The sequence below is a fragment of the Sinocyclocheilus rhinocerous genome, unplaced genomic scaffold (assembly GCF_001515625.1).
Source record: "Sinocyclocheilus rhinocerous isolate Xijiao unplaced genomic scaffold, SAMN03320098_v1.1 scaffold549, whole genome shotgun sequence".
In the NCBI taxonomy this organism is placed as follows: Eukaryota; Metazoa; Chordata; class Actinopteri; order Cypriniformes; family Cyprinidae; genus Sinocyclocheilus; species Sinocyclocheilus rhinocerous.
In genome coordinates, this window is record NW_015664999.1 from 106,108 (window position 1) to 131,442 (window position 25,335).

Sequence of the window (25,335 nt, forward strand, 5' to 3'; positions counted from 1 at the left end):
AGTTGATGTATTTCCTCAGCAACCAGCACGGATCAGCTCTAGGCTCTAGGCATGACGAAGCGGATATTGTCCTCTTTTGGAAGGCAAAACAAAGTAGTTTCGCTTTCACAACGAAACACATAGCGTCTTCACGACATGGCGGCGGCAACAACAATACTACAGCGAGAATAAAAGTTAGGCCTTCTTTCTTTGTGTGAACATTTGGGCGGTGTTATGCAAATCTTCCCACATCGTGACGTAGACATGTGGGGGCATTTAAACAAGGCGTTTTAGGTAGGCGTGGTTGACTCTTAACTTTTATAAAGAATATCTCTTTGGATTTGAGACTTTAGTCTTTGCAACTTTACAGATCTTCTTTATGAACCAAGAGCTTGTAACATTCCAAAGAGAAAGGAAAAATTGAAATCGCATCATATGACCCCTTTAATTACATTGATCGGCTGACAGCTTGGCAGATTCTCAAAGCGGATCTACATTCTAAGGGCTCATACAGTGATAGGGAGAATGACGGATGGGCCTTGGTCTGTGCTGAGCAAGCAAACACAACAGCTGCGGCTAAAATAAGACAAGACTCTTAGTCTTGCACCCACAGACGCATGCGTGCTCTCTGTGGGACGCTGCTGGGATTTAAAAACAGGTGTCAATGTGTTCGATGGCCACAGGTAGACAGGTGTGCATAGTCATCACTAACCTCCGACTCCAGCTTTCTCAACCTACGATCGTGATCGCGAATCTCCGACATCTGCTTCAGGACGCTGTCCACCCTACACACACATGCATATGGACACAAATACACACATTCTGTCATTCAAGACGCCGGTGCCTGATTCAGCAGGAGTTGACAGTCTCCATGTCTCCCCTCTTCACACGCACATAAACGTCAAACGAGAGCCGCCACTGCGAGGTTACTAAATGCCCCCGCCCCGGGTGTGTATTACATACAGATCTACTTGTCAGTGACGGATATGTTCCCCACTCACTCATCTTTTCTAAAATTCACATTTGAAGTATGTAAAATAAGTTGATAATTGTTGATCTGAGAGTATGAAAGAACAGTAATAGGAGTGACTGACTTTGTGGAGGTGCGTTTTAGCCGCTCCGTGTCACACTCTCTTTGTTTCTTGCCCTGCATGGAAAGCAGGTTCTCCTTCAGCGTCGATTCCCACATGTTCAGCAAACTGGCCTCTTTGCTTTTCAGGTCCAACACTAAGGAAAAAGACACGCCTCAGGGTTAAAGGGATAGTTCCTCCAAAAAATGAAAACCCTGTCATTATTTACTCTTCTTCATGCCCTCTTCATGGCCTTCATGTCACATTCAAGACCTGTATGACTTTCTTTCTTTCTTTCTGACTTTCTTTTCTGAAGGTAGTTGGTAACCAAACAGTTTTGGTGACTATTGACTTCCATTTTGTGGACAAAAAACTATGAGGCATTTCTTAGAATATCTTCTTTAAAGTTCCACAGAAGAAAGAAAGTCATACAGGTTTGGAACGACATGAGGGAAAGTAAACGATAACAGGATTTTCATGGCTGAACCTTGCAAATGAGACTCTGTGTATAATGTAGGATCATGTGATGTATATGTCAGAACGTACTAAAGTGTTGGTTCTTATTGGAGGGTAATCTCTGAATGACTCTTTTGAAGAAGATATGGAGGTGGGAGATGATGATGAAGGGCGGGGAAAGGCAGGGGCGCGAGTGGTACTCCGCGATCAGGTTGTAGCGCTGGAACTTCCAGTACACATCGCTGTGCTCCTGAACTTTATTGAATGTGTAACTGTAGACAAATAACATAAACACACAATCATACTAAGCGATATGGTTAGAGAGGCTGTGCTGTATTGTCAGTGGCGGCGCTAGGGCGGGGCTTGACGGGGCTATAGCCCCATCAGAAACTTCCTTAGCCCTGGCACAGCCCCCAACCATTTCCTAATAATGTTCCTATTTTTTGGTGTCACTTTCATTAACATCAAAAATTAAACATTAAAACCCTAAAAAAAATTGCCTAATATGTGGCCTATAAACAATTTATATTAAAGGGGTCAAGCAACACAAGCAAGCAACGCGCAAACTGCACAAGAGTTATGCCGGTGAACGTCAGTCAATAGAGAAAGTGAAAGTAAAAAAACTGACGGAGCTTTCTAACGCTGCATGAACGGCGCATATTCTCTGAGACAACGAGAGACGAAACTACTTCAACATATGCTGATAATGGTATTTAACTGTCTTAAATTATTCCCTTAATATTTCTCTTGAGTCCCGTATAGTGAAAAACATGAGAAGAAACGTATTTCTCATTAAACAGGTTGTTTTTGAAAATCGGTGCACGAAATAAAGCTGCTCTTAATTTTCATTGATGACTGCAGTGTTAATAATTTTAATTATAGGCCTATAATTCATTTTATAAATTAATAGACCTGTTAAAAAAAACTTTTTAAAAACATTTTCAATGAGTAGTAAGCTAATAGCCTAAACTTTAATTATCCTCACAGCGTGTCATGCGGGGCAATAATTTCATGTAATTAAATAATAATAGATAATTTAATAATAAAAGTAACCTAATAATAATAATAGGCCTAATAATAAGAAGAATGTAACAGGCCTACATTAATTGGAAATGCTAAATCCTCTTAATATTGCCAATTGTTGATGCTTTTGACAATATCTCTGGCTATCGTCAACACATGATACGACGCAACTCAGCACGGGGAGGTTATCGCGGGGCCCCGCCACCAGTGCGTGCTCTGCGTGCCTGTCCGCTATGCCACTGTGTGGAAATAGTTGTATGAATTGTCTGCACTTTATCTATTGTAAAAAATGGTTAGAATTTACCATGTTTTCCTGCCAGTTGGCAATGAGAGTGACTGACACTTGATGGTCAGAAAAAACGACTAAATAGATATGTGTAAAATAAAATAAAATAAAACAATGAACAAAGAAAAAATCCCTACTTTCTCTCTTTTCTATGTGCGTTTATAAATTGTATTAACTTGTAAGTGTCATATTTGGCAGTTGGCATTCGAAGTTATATTACCAATAACAGTGGCATATGAGAATACCACAGTAAAAAAATTTAAAATATCTTTTTCGAAGCTGCTGTATATAAAAATACACAAGGTGGCTGAATTTGCATGCTGTTTAGATAGCTGAAGCTTATAGGCGTTCATTACTTTCACTCAATTTATTTAGTTTTTTAGCACCCCCTCTGAACTGTTAAGCCCCATCTTAGCACCCCCAACAAAAAAATCCTGGAGCCGCCACTGTGTATTGTTAATAGAATAATGTAGCAGCAAATGGACCCCTTCTGCCACTAGTGTTTCATTGCTAGGGATACACCAATAATACAATTCTGTCTGATACCGAAGCTGATTATTATTTTCATAATACTATTTTGCTATTATACTAAATACTATTATACTATTTTGTATAAAAATATAAAAAATAAAAGACACTATAAATAAAATTAACTGTATTAAATGCTACTCAAGGCATAATAATGTAAAGTATGAATCATGGATATGCATTTTAAGGTTTGCTAAAGATTACAGTGTTATTCCATTATTCATGTCTTTAAAGGGGTCATATGATGCGATTTCATTTTTTCCTTTCTCTTTAGAGTGTTACAAGCTCTTGGTGCATAAAGAAGATCTGTAAAGTTGCAAAGACTAAAGTCTCAAATCCAAAGAGATATTCTTTATAAAAGTTAAGAGTTAGCCACACCTACCTAAAACGGCTCGTTCGAACACGCCCCCACATACCTACCTCACTATGTGGGAAGATTTGCATAACACCGCCCAAATGTTCACACAAAGAAAGAAGGAGTAACTTTTATTCTCGCTGTAATTGTTCTTTTTAGCAGCATCATATGACCCCTTTAAATATCAACTTTAAGTGAGCATTAGATGATGGCAAAAGTTATTTAAATATATAAAATAGGGGAAATGAGCATGAATAATTGAAAATCCATTATCAGCTGATATATATCCAATCGACACATACTGTTCAAAATTTGGGGGTCGGTAATATTTTTTATTGTTTTTGGAAGAAGTCTCTTATGCTCATCAATCAACCAAAGGTTGATAAAAATTTATTTTTATACTGTTAAAACAGTAATATTGGGTAAAACTAGTAATATAACAGTAATATAATATTTAATAATACTTCAAATATATTTACATTTAAAATAGGTTTTCTGTATGAATATGTTTTAAAATGTAATTTATTCCTGTGATGCAAAGCTGGATTTTCAGCATCTTTACTCCATTTTTAAGTGTCACATGATCCTTCAGAAATCATTCTAATATGCTGATTTGCTGCTCAATAAACATTTCTTATTTTTATCAATATTTAAAGCAGTTGTGCTGCTGAATGTTTTTGTGGAAACTATGACACATTTTTCAGGATTATTTAATGAATAGAAAGTTCAAAAGAACAGCCTTTATATGAAATATTTTATTTGAATTTTTTTTTGGAATATTATAAGTGTCTTTAATGACATATGATCAGTTTAATGAATCCTTGCTGAATAGAAGTATTAATTTCTTTTAATCTTACTGACCCAAAAATTTTTCAACTCTTGTATATATAAACTAAACATTTGTAATATCAGCCAATAACAAATACTTATTGCTTTCATAAACTCTTTACTACACAGATGTAAATTCTAACTCAAATGTGATTTAACTAAGCAATTTCAAAATATTTACAAATTAATAAACACTCCACCTCCGTGTGCATAAGTGCCCATGGAACTAACTTTTGGAGAAATCTAGCAATCTAACATCTTGCAGTTATATCCAGACATGTTCCATGTAACATTTGCCAGTTCATAGTAACAGCTAAGTCCATATAACATAATTGTTTTAAAAACAAACAGGAAGACATTTTATGTTAGATCAGTGTTGAAGGTGTAGTTTTTTACCTGAACATTGCAATGAGCAAGTTCACCAACAGAATATTGGTGACCAACAAGTAGATTGACAGCAGAATAAGAACCAGCCAGTTAGCATCAGACTGTGGGCATGGCTCCGCCCCCTGATGGATGAGCGTGACGTTGTCTGTACACTCTTTCTCATGTCGCTTGTCAGCTAGAGTCAAAGAACAAAACTTATTACAACAGAATCAATAAAATCAGCTACAAGTACAAAAGCTTGGGGTCAGTAAGTACAACTCTTATTCAGCAAGGATGCATTAAATTGATCAATAGTAAAAGTAAAGATTTTTACATTGTTACAAAAAATAGACTTTCGATAGAAAACAGAATTTCATATAGACAGACCCCAAAGTTTTAAAAGGTATATTGTGATGGAACTGCATAGCAAAAATAACACACAACAGAGACACAGAGACAGACATACACACACATACCATCAATTTCATCCAGTGGTATCTGCCCATATATGTGCATGTATGGCCTGTAGAACACGCGCCGAATTATCCAACCAGGACGAGAGTCGTAGGAGTACAGCAGTGCCTGATTGGCTACTCCATATGCCATTAGCCACACCCCCAGGAAGAACAGGAAGAAAAACACATCTTTCACCTGTGGAGTTCATGATCACTCTTTAGCAGGATTACATGCACTTTTTAGGGCACATTCCAAATGAAAAACTCCTCACCATTTTGCCAACTATGATTATTTTGGGACCAAGTTGTTTGTGAACTGCAAATATATGAATGAGTCTGAGCGTGAAGACCATATAGTCGACACACAGTACTGCACGTCCGAAATTATACGTCCACGGAAACATTCTGTAACAAAAATGCACATGCACTAACCAATACAATCACATGCACGAACATATACAGGACATATTTCACTGAATTAACCTGCAGAGAAGCCCAAGAATAAAGAGCGTGAGGGCCGTGATGTCGCACTTATTCCAGATGTCTTGGATGTACAACTTCATCCTTTGAATTACAGTGGTAGATCCTACAAAAAAAGTCTGAGAGGGAGATTAAGATTCAGCGACTGAACAAGTGCATTGAAATGTGTGTAAACACAATGGAGATTGTTAATACCTGTCGAATCTCCTCACAGACCAGAGTAAAAACCCAGAAATACAACACAAGCTCTGAGGGGGCGGGTCCGTTGGGAGGCGGGGGTTTGAAGTCAACCAATAGGATGTAAGCAAACAGGAAAAGGAAGAGGAAGTACATCAACACATTGCCTAGAAACGAAGTGACCGGTGCAAACCAGAACTGCCGCCATCGGTTCAATATAAAAGGCCGTTTTTGAGTGATAGCCTTTGATGCTGTAATATAAAAAGTAAAGATGTAAACTCCCTACAGCAAGTCAAAGTTAAACAGTATTTGTGATCATGCCATTTAGACGTACCTTCCGGTTTTCCTCTTAGAGCATTACATTCCTCCACATCTTCCTCCCTGTGAAGGACATGTATGAGACTCGTTATTTTATATGTATCATCTCCGATTTAGTTAAAATGTTTATGGTGCTGAGAAACGACTCGGTTACATATGTAACCCTCGTTCCCTGAAGGAGGGAACGGAGACGTTACGTCGGTGACAGACGAATTGGGATCTTGCTTAGAGAGACCAATCCACTTCGAGTGTAAACTAAACGAGCCAATGCACATTGGCATGCGATGATTGCATCCAGCTGCCGCTGATCACAGCGTGAGCATAAAAAGGCAGCCGGTGCAACACATACCAGGTTTTCGCTGAGGAGCCGAGCTGGTGACCCGGCCGCTCAGCGGTGGTACAGCAGCCGTGCATGTCTCGTAGACGGTGCTCTCGCCGAAGTGATGGTGTCAACTACCTGCTGGGGTAGGTCACCTAGAAGAGTTAGTAGTCAGTAGATCCTTCCTCAGAGGAATCTGTCAGGAAGGGGCTGTCACGAGGCGCATTAGTTCGGGGAACCAGGTCCGAGTGGGCCAATACGGCGCCACTAGCAAGACTTGCTCCTTGTCCTCCCGGATTTTGCACAGTGTCTGTGCTAGAAGGCTCACTGGGGGAAATGCATACTTGCGCAGGCCCCATGGCCAGCTGTGTGCCAGTGTGTCCGTGCCGAGTGTTCCCTCGGTCAGGGAGTAGAACAACTGGCAGTGAGAGGTTTCTGGAGAGGCAAACAGGTCTACCTGAGCGGCTCCAAAATGTCTCCAAAACAGCTGGACCGTCTGGGGATGGAGTCTCCATTTTCCAGGGAGCATAGCTCGTGACAGCTCGTCGGCCGTACGGTTGAGCAGACCCGGAATGTGAATGGCACGAAGTGACCTCTGACTCCAAAGGAGGAGGTGGCGGGCGAGTTGCGACATGCGATGGGAGCGCAGACCACCTTGTCGGTTGATGAACGCAACGGTCGCCGTGTTGTCCGTTCGGACCAGCACGTGCTTGCCTCGTAAGCACAGGCCGGTGTAACTTGGACCCGGTGAGTGCCGCGCTGCCACCCCCACCTCGGGACTCGGCCATGAAGTCAGTGCTGGAGCGGTCTCATATGAAGCAGCCCCAGCGGCGTAACTGCCGCTGCAGCTGCCATATGCCCCAGGAGCCTCTGAAATAGTTTCAGTGGGACCGCTGTCCTGCCCTTGAATGAATTCAAGCAGTTCAGCTCCGTCCGCGCACGTTCCTCTGTGAGGCGTGCTGTCTGTTCGACCGAATCCAACTCCATACCGAGAAAAGAGATCCTCTGCGTCGGGGAGAGTTTGCTCTTTTCCCAGTTGACCTGAAGGCCCAACCGGCTGAGGTGCGAAAGCACCAAGTCCCTGTGTGCACACAACTGATGCTGAGACTGAGCTGGTATGAGCCAGTCGTTGAGGTAGTTGGGAATGCGAACGCCCTTTTCTCTCAGGGGAACAAGGGCTGCCTCCGCAACTTACATGAAGACACGAGGCGACAGGGATTGCCCGGAGGGCAGGACCTCGTACTGATATGCTCGTCCTTCGAACGCAAACCGCAGAAATGGTCTGCGGCGCGTAAGGATCGACACATGAAAGTACGCATCCTTCATCTCTGCACGCAACGAGACGGGTTGGGTAGCGCTAGCCGGGCACCCAGATACCGTGCGAGCGGGACCGCAGAACCACCGCAGTACCCGCAGTGGGGCAGCAAGGTGGAACCCAGCTTGTGAGCGAACCGAAGAGGGGTCTGAGTGTGCTGTGCAACGCTTACCTGGTTCCACAGCCCGGACAGGCCAGACGAGTACCTACAGACCCGTGAGGGCAGGCACGTTTCGCCCTGCCGGGTGGAGGCGGTAAACCAAACGTCCAACCTCGAGGGCCCGGGACGCGGTGGAGGTTTCCACTCGAGCCCTACCCTCTCCCATGAATTACGTATTTATGCCATCAGCCAATGACTCGGCTCCATCGACGCTGTCAAATTCTTTACCCTGATGAAATTCCTCTGGCTTTTCATCTTTCTCCTGTTCCCTAAGAGATTGAAGGGCATTAAAACTTTGAAGACGGTACCAGAAAGAAAACTAAACATTCATGCCACAATCTTGGCTGAAAATATTGGGTACTGACTTGAAACTGATGAGGTTGGTGTAGATAAAGGGAGGCAGGAAAAATGAGAGGACCAGTTTCCACACTTCTGTATTGCTGTCCATGTCCCCCCACCATATCTCTGACAGTAAATTCTAGCCATGGACAGGATCAAGAATCGTGACACCAATGTAACTAAGAAATATTGACACTCCAACAGGTAAACATGACCACTACTAACCTGCACTCCATCATGGCTGAAGAAGAGGCGAGCGTCAGCCGCTGTGGCCATCTGCAGACAGGTGGCGCCACCCCATACAGGTGACTGTCTGATGAGAAGCTTGAAAGAGCGGCTTTCATTGCTCTGGTAACACTCACTGAACACATCTATTATGAAAGTGATGAGAAAATACATAATGTAAGTAATGTAAGATTTCTTAATGCTGCATTTAATTTAATTTAATGCATCCTTGCTTAATAAAAGTATTAATTTTTTGCAAAACAAAAAAAATCTCATTGACCTTAAACTTTATAACTAAACAGTCATCTGAGACCACATTTAAAATTTGAGATCTGAGAACCTTTAAAAAAAACTAAATATTGATATATTTTAAATCCTGCACTATTAGGGACCATTAAAATGGGAAAATGCAGAATATGAAAAAAATGTGTTTAGTTTTTAGAATGGTGTGTCATGTGAAAAATGCAAGCGTAACAGGCAAACACGTCTGTCTAGCGCATATTTGCATATAAAAACTATGGTAACACAGCGCAGTGGAATGCAAAACTGTGTTCTGTTTAAATATTATAATATATTTTTTATTAATTCTTATACTTAACCTATGAAATAAATATAAAATACAAGCATTTTGGGCCCCACTGAAAAACAGTCCCATCTGCCATCTTTTAACTTGATTCACACCCACCATGAGCCAGATTCTCAAAGGTTTGAGCAAGTTCTTTCATTGAGAGCTTGGTCTCAGTCTCTGTCTCCAACTTGGAGAGCTCTCTTAATATCTTACATCCGGCAAGAGCACTTAGCACCGACTCCCCAGCCTAGCATCGAGAGAGGGGAAAAAGAGTAAAACAAAGCAAAATTATTACAATTGTTACACATTGATCATAGGAATTATCATGATCAATGACTCCAGTCATAATAAACAATACAATCTGTGGTATTCAGCACGCAACCCTCCTGTTACTGGACACTTTTACTTGCTGAATAAATTAATATGACGTTTACACAGTGGCATGACTGACTACTTTAATCTTTAGTGTGATACTAAATCCACACCACTAGGTGTCAGTATAGAGTCCAGGATCACTGTCATATGCAACTTTAATCTTCTCATTTGCAAGAATTTGCAAGGAACATGATATGGGTTTCAACTATGACTTGCCATTTCCCAGAAGTAGACAGACATTTCTCTGCGATTCTGAAGAATGGCCCAGATGAACAGAGCTATCCAGGGAGACATACAGCGCTGTTTCCGGTACAAACTCTCAGTTTGCAGCAACATATTCACATGCTGAAAGGACGAGACAGAAACTATGATCACAACATTGTTATCTATAATGTATGAACATAAGTACTGAAAGTCAAATCATTTCACCAATCCCGAAACCTCTGAAAAAACCTGGCTGGTACCTTCATTGCTTTCCTTGAGGCCCATCCCTGTTCCACTCCAAGAGGAGCGTAGTAAAATGGCTGACAGACATCTTCCATGATTTCTGATAACACCCGTGAAACCTGGGAGAAAGAAAATCCTTAATGCACATGTTTTACATAAAGCTGGATGCGAAAGTCTGACATTACAATCAAATATTGGATTCAAGCCTGCATATGAACAGAAACATAAATAAAACAAACTAGAAATAAAATTGATCAAAAGTGACTAAAGATATTGTTACAATTTTTAAATAAAGTTCTTTTGAATTTTCGCCATCACAGGAATAAATTACAAATTATAAAATATATTACAATATAAAAGAGTTATTCTAAACTGTATCATAAAATAATATTTCATAATATTACTATTTTTACTGTATTTTTGATCAAATAAATGCTGCTATAGTGAGCATAAGAGACTTCTTTCAATAACATTTAAAAAAAAATTACTGACCCCAAGCTTTTGAATGGTAGTACATATGTTTTTTTTTTTTTTCAGATTTTAAATAACAATTTCTCCTCTTTTTTTAACCTTAAACTTCTAACATTGGTTTCAATGTCTGTCTTCTTTTACCTCATATAGAGTGAGGTCTCGAGCAGCAGATGGGGTGGTGAGGGTGGTGGCGTGGCTCTTGAAAGAAGAATTCTCATCTGGTAAAGTTAAGCGGGTCTGAGAGGCAGCTAAGCCCACTCGCTCCTGCAGCCTCCTCTGGAGGAATGAGGACACCAGATTGCAGTCTGACAGTGAGCTGTAAAGACTCTCTAAACGATGGTACGTCAGATAGTCCAGTATGTTCAAGCCGCTTTCCACAAACAGACGCACAAAATGGGGCTTGTCGTTCACCAACGCATCAGTCATTGATACCTCCAGGTCTCCATACTAAGAGAAAGATTAAATCAATTGAAGCTGTAATGTTAAAACACAGTTTTACAGTTTTGTGCTGGATTTGGTTTCATTCATTCTGCTGTTAATCCTACCCTCCACTGGATGTCACCGTTAAAGAGTTCACTCTTGGCGATATCCACTCTGTCCCAGGCCACTGCCAGCTTCAGCTCTTCAGTGTACTCGCTAGCATCATTCGCATCCCGTTTAGCAGCTGAACATGCACACATAAACCCATAAGTATATACTGTAAATGTGTTGAATTCTCAGAGCAGGTGATTTAATCTCACCTCTTACAAGAGCTTTAAGAATGATTCTGTCGAAGTCATCTTGCCCTTCCTGGTCTCCATGAAACACGGTGATCAGATCTCTGTTGTGATAGATACTAAGTGCCTGTGTGAAAAAGAGAAAAGCAACTAAAAGTAAAGGAAATACCTTTGTCCTGCATGCACTCTCTATCCAATCTCTTGCTATACACTCACCTGTTCCACAAGCTTCTCCAGTTGAGTCTCAGAAGGGAAATGTTTGTTAATTTTCTCTCTCATTCGGTCCCTGAGCTCAACACTGGCTCTTTTACTGCTTTCCTCGGAAGCGGTCGGCAAAGTGGGACTCACTGGTGGACTCAGAGGTATGTTGAGATCCTTCAGTATTGCTGCTATCAGGTCTGCCGCTGGACCTGACCCTGCCAGCACCAACCATGGAGTGGTATTTTTCAGAGATAAATCCACTCTCTGCAGTGAGAAAGAGATTATTAATTTCAAATATGTGTAAAACTGATTTAATGCCATGAACAAAACCATGTACAAACAGAACAAAACAACATCAAGTAATCTTTTAAATTGCATTGTTTTGTTCGTGGTTTTGGAACTACCCAGATGACATTAAATTGGAACATCAAATTAAATCAAATTAAAAATAATATTAATAAAACAAAATAAATTGTATTATTTTAAAATAAAATATGGTTTAATATTAATATTCAAATAATTAAAATAATCATGTGTAATGACCTCAAGCATTGCAGCATCTCCTGCGATCAGCACACACAAAACAGGAATCTCAATGCTTCCACTACCTGTTAAGGGCAAGAGGAAGACAGATTTGTTAATACAATAGAAATATAGCATTACTCAAAATAAACAAAAAACATAAAGGTACTAGTATTTAGTTTCCACTTGTTTCAGAACTACATTCTCATTCTGCTCCACTAGAGAGCAGTGTAGGCCTCATATTACATGCTAAATTTATCCTTATTATTATTTTTATTTTATTGTATATTTGTGTCTTTGTGATTGTGGATTACATTTTATGTAATGCTGCAAAAACAACTACCCTTTGTAGGGACAATAAAGAGTGTTTACTACTACTAAATGAAATCATTCTGAAGCCATTTACTCCACTAAATACCACCAATGTTTAACTTCCCTCTTCCTTCCTCTCACTTGGTGTTTACTTCTCTGTTATTTATTTTATTTAATAAAAGGAAGTGCTTAGTTCCTCAGGGATGTGCTTGTGCTTCCCGTCAGTCCCTGATGAAGGTGCTAGAAAAACGATTTGGGAATTTGCTGTTGTGCTGTGTGCTCAAGACGACTTTAAAAATGTTTTATTAGAGCTTTTCAGTTGAACCATCTTCTTTCTCTCACCCCAGATGCCAGTGCGCTGATGGGAGATGAAGTCTTCCAGGTTGGCTCTGAACATTGTTTCACTACCTCTGTGTCCTACACTTCCATCATCCACCAAGAGGAAGGCCTGGTGGTTGTTGTCCAGGCAGCTGGATTCACGGGGCATGTTGTGCACATAGTACCGCGCTGGGAAACTACCCTTGTAAAGAATAACCAACAGTAAGGTTTTACAGAGCAGCCAAGGCAAAGTCCTCCAGTGGTTCAAAACACTATTCAGGTCTTTATGACATTTACTGAAATGCTACTGTGGACTCTGTAAAAAGTATCTGGACACTGAACTACACTTAAAATGTTTCAATTTCATTTGATATTTCACAATTTATCAAATCAAGTGGCCTCTGCAAACATATTATGCTAGACATAACTTTGCAATTACATTAAATGAATTTGTCCCAAAGTTAGGTGAAGGTGAAGTTAAATCACAAGATTACTGCATGTTTTTTATGACTAACACAGTACTGATTACTTGTATCCAATGACCAATATGCAAAAAACAATAATAACAAAAATGACAATAATAATGATATATGATACAAATTAAATTGAATTAAAATAATTTCAATTAATAATAGTAATAGTAAAAACAATAAATAATTCAAAATATTATTATTAATTTAATTGTGAACTGTAAAAATATCAACTAAGGGTCTGTCTCTATTATTCAAATTACCTACAGACTTGTAGACCTGGATGCACACACACACACACACACACATATATAAACATAAAAACCTAAAAAGAATAATTTTTTGACGTTCATACATTTTAAGTGTGGCTTTTGTGTAAACTGTTCATACTGAAGCAGAATGGACTCATACGGTTGTACCTGTGGGTTTACGAGTTGCTGACGTTGGTAAATCAAGCCCCAGGGTGCAACACCATATTACTATTTTTACTGTATTTTTGATCAAATAAATGCTGCTATAGTGAGCATAAGAGACTTCTTTCAATAACATTTAAAAAAAAATTACTGACCCCAAGCTTTTGAATGGTAGTACATATGTTTTTTTTTTTTTTCAGATTTTAAATAACAATTTCTCCTCTTTTTTTAACCTTAAACTTCTAACATTGGTTTCAATGTCTGTCTTCTTTTACCTCATATAGAGTGAGGTCTCGAGCAGCAGATGGGGTGGTGAGGGTGGTGGCGTGGCTCTTGAAAGAAGAATTCTCATCTGGTAAAGTTAAGCGGGTCTGAGAGGCAGCTAAGCCCACTCGCTCCTGCAGCCTCCTCTGGAGGAATGAGGACACCAGATTGCAGTCTGACAGTGAGCTGTAAAGACTCTCTAAACGATGGTACGTCAGATAGTCCAGTATGTTCAAGCCGCTTTCCACAAACAGACGCACAAAATGGGGCTTGTCGTTCACCAACGCATCAGTCATTGATACCTCCAGGTCTCCATACTAAGAGAAAGATTAAATCAATTGAAGCTGTAATGTTAAAACACAGTTTTACAGTTTTGTGCTGGATTTGGTTTCATTCATTCTGCTGTTAATCCTACCCTCCACTGGATGTCACCGTTAAAGAGTTCACTCTTGGCGATATCCACTCTGTCCCAGGCCACTGCCAGCTTCAGCTCTTCAGTGTACTCGCTAGCATCATTCGCATCCCGTTTAGCAGCTGAACATGCACACATAAACCCATAAGTATATACTGTAAATGTGTTGAATTCTCAGAGCAGGTGATTTAATCTCACCTCTTACAAGAGCTTTAAGAATGATTCTGTCGAAGTCATCTTGCCCTTCCTGGTCTCCATGAAACACGGTGATCAGATCTCTGTTGTGATAGATACTAAGTGCCTGTGTGAAAAAGAGAAAAGCAACTAAAAGTAAAGGAAATACCTTTGTCCTGCATGCACTCTCTATCCAATCTCTTGCTATACACTCACCTGTTCCACAAGCTTCTCCAGTTGAGTCTCAGAAGGGAAATGTTTGTTAATTTTCTCTCTCATTCGGTCCCTGAGCTCAACACTGGCTCTTTTACTGCTTTCCTCGGAAGCGGTCGGCAAAGTGGGACTCACTGGTGGACTCAGAGGTATGTTGAGATCCTTCAGTATTGCTGCTATCAGGTCTGCCGCTGGACCTGACCCTGCCAGCACCAACCATGGAGTGGTATTTTTCAGAGATAAATCCACTCTCTGCAGTGAGAAAGAGATTATTAATTTCAAATATGTGTAAAACTGATTTAATGCCATGAACAAAACCATGTACAAACAGAACAAAACAACATCAAGTAATCTTTTAAATTGCATTGTTTTGTTCGTGGTTTTGGAACTACCCAGATGACATTAAATTGGAACATCAAATTAAATCAAATTAAAAATAATATTAATAAAACAAAATAAATTGTATTATTTTAAAATAAAATATGGTTTAATATTAATATTCAAATAATTAAAATAATCATGTGTAATGACCTCAAGCATTGCAGCATCTCCTGCGATCAGCACACACAAAACAGGAATCTCAATGCTTCCACTACCTGTTAAGGGCAAGAGGAAGACAGATTTGTTAATACAATAGAAATATAGCATTACTCAAAATAAACAAAAAACATAAAGGTACTAGTATTTAGTTTCCACTTGTTTCAGAACTACATTCTCATTCTGCTCCACTAGAGAGCAGTGTAGGCCTCATATTACATGCTAAATTTATCCTTATTATTATTTTTATTTTATTGTATATTTGTGTCTTTGTGATTGTGGATTACATTTTATGTAATGCTGCAAAAACAACTACCCTTTGTAGGGACAATAAAGAGTGTTTACTACTACTAAATGAAATCATTCTGAAGCCATTTACTCCACTAAATACCACCAATGTTTAACTTCCCTCTTCCTTCCTCTCACTTGGTGTTTACTTCTCTGTTATTTATTTTATTTAATAAAAGGAAGTGCTTAGTTCCTCAGGGATGTGCTTGTGCTTCCCGTCAGTCCCTGATGAAGGTGCTAGAAAAACGATTTGGGAATTTGCTGTTGTGCTGTGTGCTCAAGACGACTTTAAAAATGTTTTATTAGAGCTTTTCAGTTGAACCATCTTCTTTCTCTCACCCCAGATGCCAGTGCGCTGATGGGAGATGAAGTCTTCCAGGTTGGCTCTGAACATTGTTTCACTACCTCTGTGTCCTACACTTCCATCATCCACCAAGAGGAAGGCCTGGTGGTTGTTGTCCAGGCAGCTGGATTCACGGGGCATGTTGTGCACATAGTACCGCGCTGGGAAACTACCCTTGTAAAGAATAACCAACAGTAAGGTTTTACAGAGCAGCCAAGGCAAAGTCCTCCAGTGGTTCAAAACACTATTCAGGTCTTTATGACATTTACTGAAATGCTACTGTGGACTCTGTAAAAAGTATCTGGACACTGAACTACACTTAAAATGTTTCAATTTCATTTGATATTTCACAATTTATCAAATCAAGTGGCCTCTGCAAACATATTATGCTAGACATAACTTTGCAATTACATTAAATGAATTTGTCCCAAAGTTAGGTGAAGGTGAAGTTAAATCACAAGATTACTGCATGTTTTTTATGACTAACACAGTACTGATTACTTGTATCCAATGACCAATATGCAAAAAACAATAATAACAAAAATGACAATAATAATGATATATGATACAAATTAAATTGAATTAAAATAATTTCAATTAATAATAGTAATAGTAAAAACAATAAATAATTCAAAATATTATTATTAATTTAATTGTGAACTGTAAAAATATCAACTAAGGGTCTGTCTCTATTATTCAAATTACCTACAGACTTGTAGACCTGGATGCACACACACACACACACACACATATATAAACATAAAAACCTAAAAAGAATAATTTTTTGACGTTCATACATTTTAAGTGTGGCTTTTGTGTAAACTGTTCATACTGAAGCAGAATGGACTCATACGGTTGTACCTGTGGGTTTACGAGTTGCTGACGTTGGTAAATCAAGCCCCAGGGTGCAACACCAACAGCTATAACTTTGGCCTGGGAAAGAGATGAAGCTGTTGCACAATGATCCCTTACTGCCTCACCTACACAACGGCCAACACCCTCCCTCAGACCTGATGTCATGATCCAAGCCCCTGGAAAAAGAAAAAGGAAAAAAAGAAAAGCTTCTATTACCTAAATTACTCAGCAGCTTAATTAAATTGCACGGAAATACATAAAAGTCACAAACACCATCACTGAAAAACATTGAAAAGGTATTTACCATAATGCAACACTTCTGGATTCAAGCCATTTACATTTTTACCATATACACAATAAACCTTATCAACACACTACAAACTAACACACATGAGGAATGCCACTGTTGAGTAATACTAGTTTGGCCTGTCTATCACTGACCTTAAGACTAGTCACTAATTACTGGGTGCATGAAAACAGTTATTAACACTTTTCCAGAACACATTTCAGGAAAGCTACCTGTCCTACCTGATCTACTCTCTGAGCCAGAGGTGGCTAAACCATATCCACATCAGAGTTAAATATTTATAAAACATACTTGGTCTCTGGATGTCTATATGCAGTAATATATGATAAATTGATATGGCCACTGTAGTTTCATTACATGTTGCATTTTTGTTAACAGTTTCATAATTTTAATGACATCTCATGACTTATCAGTCAGGCTTATGGAACACCTCAGTGAACAAATCTGGCAATTCATCCCCTAAAAGTCATCTGTGGTCTCCATATTATTTCAATAAATTCCGTAATGTTCTTAGAAACCACTTGAAATCTGCTATTAACTGGACGCTTATTAGTCTGAGTATTTTTGTGTGCTTGTGAAGGCATGCGTGGATATGCTGATGGATTTCAGAACAGGGAAGTATAATGTTAATCACATTTATTCTGCCATGCAATAAGTGCTTTTTATTACTTCAACCGCTATTTAAATTTTGCTTACTTTTTTATATATATATTTTTTTTACTTTTATTTGAGTTGAAGAAAAAATAAATAAATAACAGTCTTTATCTTAGTTTTAGTGCCCAATATTAACCCAGGCCGAACGGTGGAGGGTGAAGGGTTAACAGTCCACATGTGATTCATTAGATAAGTGAGTATAAAGGTTTCAAGCACTCATAACTGAGCTAAGTATACACAAGCAGGAGAGGTTACCTGTGCTCTGTGCGGCCCGGACAAGACCCTGTCTGATCACTTCTCGCACCCAAGGTTTCACCTTCTCTTTTCCCTCTCCCCCCACCACAGACACCACCAGATTGGGTACCGACAGGCCCCACTGTGACGTCATCAGCGAGTACACATTGTCCGGAGGTGTATCATGTGCCAGACGCAGAAACTTAGAGACACAAGATGAATGACATATGAATGCACAGCAGAAAAACACTCCTGAATGTTTGTAGGGGAGAGCGAGGGGATTTGAGCCTGTGGGGAAGTTGAGCCACCCTTTGTTTATAGACAACCATAAACAAAATTGGTGATGTGACCACAAAAATTTGAAGAGTTATGATTTTTACTCACCCCGTGATGGAGAGAGGCCCATTGAATAATTGGTAACTACATTTATTAAGCTCAAAAAAGTTTTTTTGCTGTTCAAAGTGATTTTTTTATGCAAGGACATTAATTCTTCAATTTGAACTTCATTTTGTTCTGAAAAAATATATTATCTTTAAATAAAACTTTTAGGAAGTCATCCATCCATCCATTCTATTATAGAAACTGCTTTATCCTTATTAGGGTCATGGGGAGCTGGATCCTAACCCAGCGTCTTGAGCTGCAGGTGGGGAAACTCCCTGCATGAATGATCAGTCCATTACAAGGTTCACACATAGATTGTAAGAAGTCATTTTTATTGAATTTCTCTTCCTTTGATATAGCATGAGGTGAAAATGTTCAGTTTTATTTCAGCATAGTCAATGGTACAGTTTAACCTCATGTGGCTCAACTTCAACTCAACCTCACTGGGGGCAAGTTGAGCCAAGAGATCACTTTTTTTTTGGAAAGCCATATTTTGAAAGCAGTTTAACGTAAGTAAAAACTGGCTCAACTCACCCACACTCCCCTATGTGTGATATTATTCATCCTAAACTAAGGGACACAGGCATTCAGACAGGTGTGACATTCAGACATGTTCCTCACATGCTCAAACACGCAGGATATTTATGTTGTCACTCAAAAACTGCTGAATGTAGGAAGGGATTTGTGTGAAAAGAGAAAGACTGAACAATGGATCTGACTGAGGCAACACACAGTCTCCAAAAAAATCTCAGAGATATTTCCTTTTGTTACTGTTTAATTTTAATGGCCTTTAATGTGGTTATGAGAAGTGTGTATGACTCCAGGCTCTGTGGAGTTGGTTAAAGGGAAGTTTATAATAGCTGTAGATTACATGTTTTCATTGCTGTTCAGTAATTGACCAGTGGCCTGGCATACTTTTAAGGGGAATGACAATAGACCTTAGTCAGGGCCAAATATTAGTGCCATATTTAATTTTTGACAGGAGTGAAAATGAGGCTGTGAAGAACAGAAACACAGTGAGTTCAATGGATGTAATGCTGTTTAACAACAGGCAAATTGTTCAGTTGATGAAACATCTTTCCAAAAAACTTTCAGTAGAAAACATTTTATATTTTTTCTAATAAACTTTAATTAACTGTGGCACATTTACAGTAATATGTATTAATGTTGCACTCTTCCTGTTAAATTCATAAATAAATATCTATCCCTCAAAGCCTCATTTTCATACAGGTAAAATTCAATGTGGTCTACCCTGACTAAGGTCTATAACCTAATATAAATACAATTTCAATGTATTTATAGTTTCATTTAATTAGTAAAAAAAGAGGTTTTCGCACTGAAATACCATTCGCAAAAGTGGAACTATGTGAATTTGCTTAAAAAAATGCATTCTCAAGAAAATTAATTGGTAACACTTTACAATTTGTTAACAATAGTTAATGCTTTAGACACCACAAACTAACAATGAAAAACATTTTAATTTAAGTTACTGTTTATTTATTAATAGACTTCTTGTTAATAAACAAGAAGACATAAACGCTGTAAAACTGCTCTTCATTGTTAAGATCTCATTTACCACTGTTAAGCAAATTTTCAAAGGCAAAATCCAATCATTTCAAAAGGAATCCAGGTGATCATGAATTTCTAGTGAGGACAAAAGATTTCCCCACACAGATTTTGCAATGGATTCAGCTGGTCTTTTGAATTCACCACATTAACCAACAGAAAACTGCTTGGTTTGAAAACAACTTCTGTGTGAGCTCTGCTTCATACATGGAAGCATGTATTCATACATCGTCTATACTTTTGACAATAGACAATGGTTCTTTTTTGTCCATGGAATTTCCTCAGTAAAGCTGTGGTTTTAATCACCGCATTTGCGTTTTTGTACTTTTTGTTCAGGCGCAGTGAGTTTTTAGTAATTTCTTCAACGAATAAAACCTCACTGTAAAGTATTACCAATTTATCATAGCTGTATTGTCAGATAGAGTTCATATTCTAAATTATAGTAACTGTGATTGTGCGTGCTTGAGCAGGTGTAAAAGAAAGCAAGACACCCACTGGACTGTTTCTGCGTCCAGCTCCAGCAAACTCCAGCTGTCCAAAGGCATCAGTGGGGTATTCAGAGGTGTGTTGTTCACTGTCCCACTGGCTGATCACATGATCACCAGCCGTTATGGATGCGTGAAGTTCCTGTGCTCCACCACACTGGCACAAAACCCCATTACTGCCACAGAGAGAGAAAGAGAGAGAGAGAGAGAGAGAGAGAGAGAGAACTGTCAAAACAGATTTCAGTGGGTTCAGAATTCTCATATACTTACAATTCAAGCCATCATTTCAGATAAAGAGAAAAAAATTAATCAATATCCTTTGTGTGTGTGTGTGTGTGTCATTCATGTTACAATTAATTAATCAAATGAAGACGTTAATAGCTGAAGTTAAACTGTATGTCACACAATGCACACATCACCACTTAAATTAATAAATTAAATGAAAACAGTACCTGTCCAAACCCTATTGTGAATCATTACATAACAATCGCTTGTAAATGGGAAATGGACAGAGAAAATGTACTGTGTTGACAAATGGCTAGGAGTTCACCTTCATTCAAGAAAAAAAATGGCGTGTTTGTTGACCCACCCTCCATTACCAAATCAGCTACTTAACGGCTCAGATCATATTACCAGAAGATCAAAGTCTATTTCAAATGAGACTATGAAAGGACTGAATAGTTTTCTGCATACGCTAGTAGAACCTGAATGCAAGAGAAAATGGAAAATGGCAGTTGTACCTGGATGAGTCCTCCACAAAGGTGGTGCACACTCTTTTTTTAATCATCTTTGGGATCCAGCTCTACAACACAGACATTACACAGTAAAGCATGAGTCAGACATTTTCACATGCAGGTCCGGTTTCTTTCCTTTCACAGTCAGTGACTGAGGAGAACTAATGGCAAAAGAATTTCCAAGGAAATGTTGTAATGTGTGAAATGCATGAAACTAACAGCTTATTTGTGGCTTAAAGATCTTTCAAAACCCAAATATAGCCTAGATTACATGGAACAACAAAACACAATCACAGTAATCAAAATCATTGTACTTAGCCCATAACTGTTCTAATTATAATACTTTTATAATAAAATAAAAACCTTTAGTCTGGATAAAGGCACTGTATATTAGATGACTGTATTTGGAAACTAAATAAAGAAAATAAATATTAAAATATAATTCAAAAACTGTCTCAAAAAGTTTTGATTATTAAAACAGATGCTGAGCTGAGATAATAATCAACCCTTTAGGAACATTTGAAACAAAATACAAAGAGAAAGACTTCTTATCTTCTTAGGTTGCTAAAATTAAATGAACAAGGTCAACTTGTTTTCAGAACTACAAACAGCATGTTTGTTTATCCAACACAAGAGCTATAATGTACCTTAAAATGGATGATAATTCAGCATAACACAAAATATACAAGCTCTGTAGTTTGACAATGTTTTCACTTTTAACATGCTATCATCCATCTTCATCTTGATTTTTTATTGCTCTTTTTATTTTTTCATTTCATTCTCCTATAATATTGTGTATATTTTTATTTAATATATTTTATAAATATACATTTCATTTTTTATTTCATGCATTTAGTGACCTTGTGAATTACTTTATTGTTTTTGCATTTTGAGAATTATAAAATAGCAAGTGAAATGAATAATACATAGAACACAGAGAATGTTCTCACATATCTTAAATGTAAACATCTTATAGGACAGACAAAATACATATACAGTATGTGTGTATGTATACGTAGCCTATGTATGTATATGTAGGCCTCCCCATCTTCGTCCCAAAAAACTGTTAAACAAGCTTATAACTTTAATATGTTGCTTTAAATTAAGAAGGTTTGCTTAATCATTTCATCTGACTTTCCTCAGCAACATCAGAGACAATCCAAACCTGATTGGAAAGGCCATTAAAACAGTCATTACATTTGCATTAGCTTACAGTTGTTGCATATTAAAATACATTTCCTAATGCATTTAACTATTAAGGTGGAGACTTATTGAAATGTATTAGGAGTGGCAGCAGGTCTCTGCCTTTGATAAATTGCTTCTGCTTATATTGTTCTCTGTCCCCTGGATAAAAGTGCAGCGGTGCAAGAAAATTTAAAACCTTCCAGTTACTAACGTAACCTCGGTTCCCTGAGATAAGTGAACGAGCATTGCGTTGAGGCGCTTATGGGGAAACTCCTGTTTACTCTGGTACTGAAGCCTGATTTGTTCACGGTTGTGTAGCTGCACGAACCAATGGCGCTTCAACCCACCAAAATGGGAGTAGCCGGCCCCTACATAAGTTGGCTCTGATCGACATTTCGTCAGAATCTTTCGACTGAAGCAAGTCATCGATTCATGCGCAGTCTTATAGCACAGCAGTAACCGGAGCATTCCCTTTCGAAAGGTCTCTCCCATTGGATTGACATGCTTAAGCCCAATTTATACTTCTGCGTCGAACCTACGCCGTAGCATACGCATTTATTTGCCGCCGTCACGGCTATAATGCTTCTCCGACAAGCCGCTTCTTCTTCGGCTTTTGCCGTGGTACTGCGGGTTACACCAACAACATGCCCGTGGACACTGCAGACTAGCGGTTTGCATGTGTACTGCACGTCGACGCGGACAACGACGCAGAAGTATAAATGAAAACTGACACATAGCCTACGGCGTAGGTCCGATGCAGAAAGGCTGATTTATACTCGACGCGTCCGCAAGTTAGCTTGGGTGCGCACGGCAAATATGACGTCATTGCAGTGTTGGCGGAAGTTCACTTTGAGTGCGCACAAACTCATTTCGCGTGGCGTGTGCACAGCATTTTTTGTAACTTTCTGCGCAGCTCCGCATCCAAAGATGCACGAGTTCAGGGCGATTCTAGTCGAACATGCACGTCTGTGCCGGCATTTGTGTGAAACAGAAGCAGTTTGATGTGAAGTTCAAACTCCATCAGGTGCTTTTTGACGCTTTGACGCAAAACAATGCATAGTTTTTTTGCATAGTTTGTCCAAGGCTTTTTATTTGAAGTACGTTTTATTTTTATTGTATAAAAATAGAATTAGAATTCATTTAGATACTATTTATACACTATTTGCTTAAAGTTGTCTTGTGTCTGATGCGAAATAAAGCCAATAGTTTAAGATTGTTTTAATCAGTTTGTATGTAAAGAAATTATTAATTCATCAACTCATTCATCACGCGAGAAGTCTTGTACCGGCAAATGACTTGTTCTCACTGGTGATTCCCGATGGTTTTAGAGGACAATTACTCCTCGTCGCCCCCTGTCGTTTCAAAGAATAGTACAACGACGAACGCGACAAGTATAAAATCCTCGTCCGTTTGGGAAGGTGCGCGCGCAGACACCGGAGGCTTGCGGAGCGGAGGCATATTAAAGGCGAAAGTATAAATCCCGCTTTATGGGGAACGTGTCCAATAGCGCCGTGCTATAAGCAAGTGCAGAATGAAGCCGCTCTGCAAGCCCAGCCCCGGAGCACTCTTAATGACATGGAGTCATCCACGGCGGTTTCCTCCTCAGATGAAGAGTGGGACTAATGATCTTGCAGTGAGAGCATGCCATCTCAGTGAGCACAGCCTTTGCGTAGGTGCTGCCCAGACAGGCGACGCACTCACTGTGTCCGTCTGCAACCCTTGCACGAGCCACACTCGCAGAGTGACATTTGCAACAGGAAATTTACTTGGAAATTTGGTCTTATAGTGCCAAATGGCCGCAGGGGAAAGCTTTTGACTTCTTCTGCTGCCGGGGGCTCCTTCTATGGCGGTGAGCAGCAGGCTGAGCTGAGAGCTTCTTCCTTCTTCATGTCAGCGAGGTCATGATCTTTGTCGCTGAAGGAGAAAAATTCTGACAAAATGGCGCTCAGAGCAGACTTATATAGAAGTCGGCTCCTCCCCTTTTGGCGGGTTGAAGCAACATTGGTTCGTGCAGCTACACAAACAGTAGCCTACCAGAGTAAACAAGAGTTTCCCCATAAGTGCGTTAACGCAACGGGAGGGACCGTTCGAAAAGGAACTATGGTATGGAAACATGGAATAACTTGGGAAAAATACGCTTTTTCATTCAACTTTTTACAAGTGCATAGGTGTAAGCCTGCACTCACAAAATCCTGACTCCAGACATCTGTTGTTTTTTCCAGTGTCTATAGATACAGGACTATTAGCAGTCATTTGTCATTTTAAGAGTTTCTCCTAACTAACTAGCGCTTTCTACGTGTAGTATGGAATGCCTCCTCGTTTTAAACGTTTAGTACATTTTAATGCAGTGCCAAAATAAATATTACTCAATATGAACTTGACAAAGCATGAACAATTACAAAAAAATAACTGCCATCCCACTTCCTTACTGAGAAATATTTAGGTGAATATTTTTACGTGATGTATTGCCAAACAACACTATTTACATTAATAATGTATCAAACACACCTGATCTTTTTCGGATTTTCTCTCCCCTCCACCTCCTTCATTCTCTTTCTCAATTTTCTTCATTTTGATCATCTGTCCGTCTTAGAGTGTAGGCTTATTAGGGATCAATTATTCTTCAGATGAGCTCCATGGGGAGTCTAGATCCGATGAAGCTCTAGTTTGCCATCAACCAGATTCCCGAGATATTCAATGAAACTTTTTCTAAAGCCGTAAATTTGAAAGCCCTGCCCACACTACAAGTCTCACGCGCGCTCCCCTGGACGCATTCCAGCACGAGCTCACGATGGTCTGTACTTGAAACAAACAGTTGTGGGCGGTGATGGCAGGGAAAATAAATATGCGGGTTTGATAAGAGTAGTAGCAGAATACGATAAGAGTTTCCACGTTGTTTTAAACCACACATTTGCAGATGAGCTGTGATTTGTAACCAAAGACATCGGTAGCCTAAGTTTACGTTTACAGACTCCCGCTATATTATTTCGTTATGTAGGCTGTTGAAAACCTACGGAGCCCGGGAAGTCACCTGTAGGAGAAGAAAAAACAATCCGTGGCGACGGTTTTGCAATCCGTCCCCTCAGTTTATAAACCGTACTCACGAATTCTTAAACTGTTCCCTCGGTTTAACAAATCGTGCCCACGGATTAATAAACCGTACCCACGAATTTCCAATCCGTGCGCTCAGATTTTGTAAACCGTACCTTCG

At 39.3% G+C, this 25,335-nt stretch overlaps 1 protein-coding gene across 2 annotated transcripts in view; it reads right to left on the reverse strand.

The window, feature by feature from the left end:
• Positions 1-24,814, reverse strand: part of LOC107730751 (transient receptor potential cation channel subfamily M member 4-like) — a 26,427-nt gene extending 1,613 nt beyond the window's left edge. Inside the window, exons 1-26 of one of the 2 annotated variants that reach the window (XM_016541670.1) lie at positions 24,633-24,814; positions 20,946-21,007; positions 20,216-20,381; positions 17,795-17,975; positions 16,585-16,754; positions 15,720-15,897; positions 15,087-15,151; positions 14,559-14,807; positions 14,367-14,469; positions 14,172-14,290; positions 13,768-14,073; positions 10,087-10,188; positions 9,839-9,967; positions 9,365-9,494; positions 8,680-8,825; positions 8,481-8,593; positions 8,289-8,384; positions 6,338-6,384; positions 6,022-6,254; positions 5,830-5,945; positions 5,619-5,751; positions 5,368-5,542; positions 4,922-5,087; positions 1,596-1,777; positions 1,074-1,206; positions 692-764 (exon numbers count right to left, since the gene is read on the reverse strand). In XM_016541670.1, coding sequence (XP_016397156.1) covers positions 692-764; positions 1,074-1,206; positions 1,596-1,777; positions 4,922-5,087; positions 5,368-5,542; positions 5,619-5,751; positions 5,830-5,945; positions 6,022-6,254; positions 6,338-6,384; positions 8,289-8,384; positions 8,481-8,593; positions 8,680-8,825; positions 9,365-9,494; positions 9,839-9,967; positions 10,087-10,188; positions 13,768-14,073; positions 14,172-14,290; positions 14,367-14,469; positions 14,559-14,807; positions 15,087-15,151; positions 15,720-15,897; positions 16,585-16,754; positions 17,795-17,975; positions 20,216-20,381; positions 20,946-21,007; positions 24,633-24,704 — 3,645 coding nt within the window. In that variant the 5' untranslated portion in view covers positions 24,705-24,814. Of the gene's footprint in view, positions 1-691; positions 765-1,073; positions 1,207-1,595; positions 1,778-4,921; positions 5,088-5,367; positions 5,543-5,618; positions 5,752-5,829; positions 5,946-6,021; positions 6,255-6,337; positions 6,385-8,288; positions 8,385-8,480; positions 8,594-8,679; positions 8,826-9,364; positions 9,495-9,838; positions 9,968-10,086; positions 10,189-10,681; positions 10,988-11,085; positions 11,205-11,280; positions 11,384-11,472; positions 11,722-12,000; positions 12,066-12,633; positions 12,878-13,767; positions 14,074-14,171; positions 14,291-14,366; positions 14,470-14,558; positions 14,808-15,086; positions 15,152-15,719; positions 15,898-16,584; positions 16,755-17,794; positions 17,976-20,215; positions 20,382-20,945; positions 21,008-24,632 lie in introns of those variants that run through there. The other variant, XM_016541668.1, reaches the window with a different exon arrangement.
• Between the last annotated feature and the right edge of the window lie 521 nt (positions 24,815-25,335).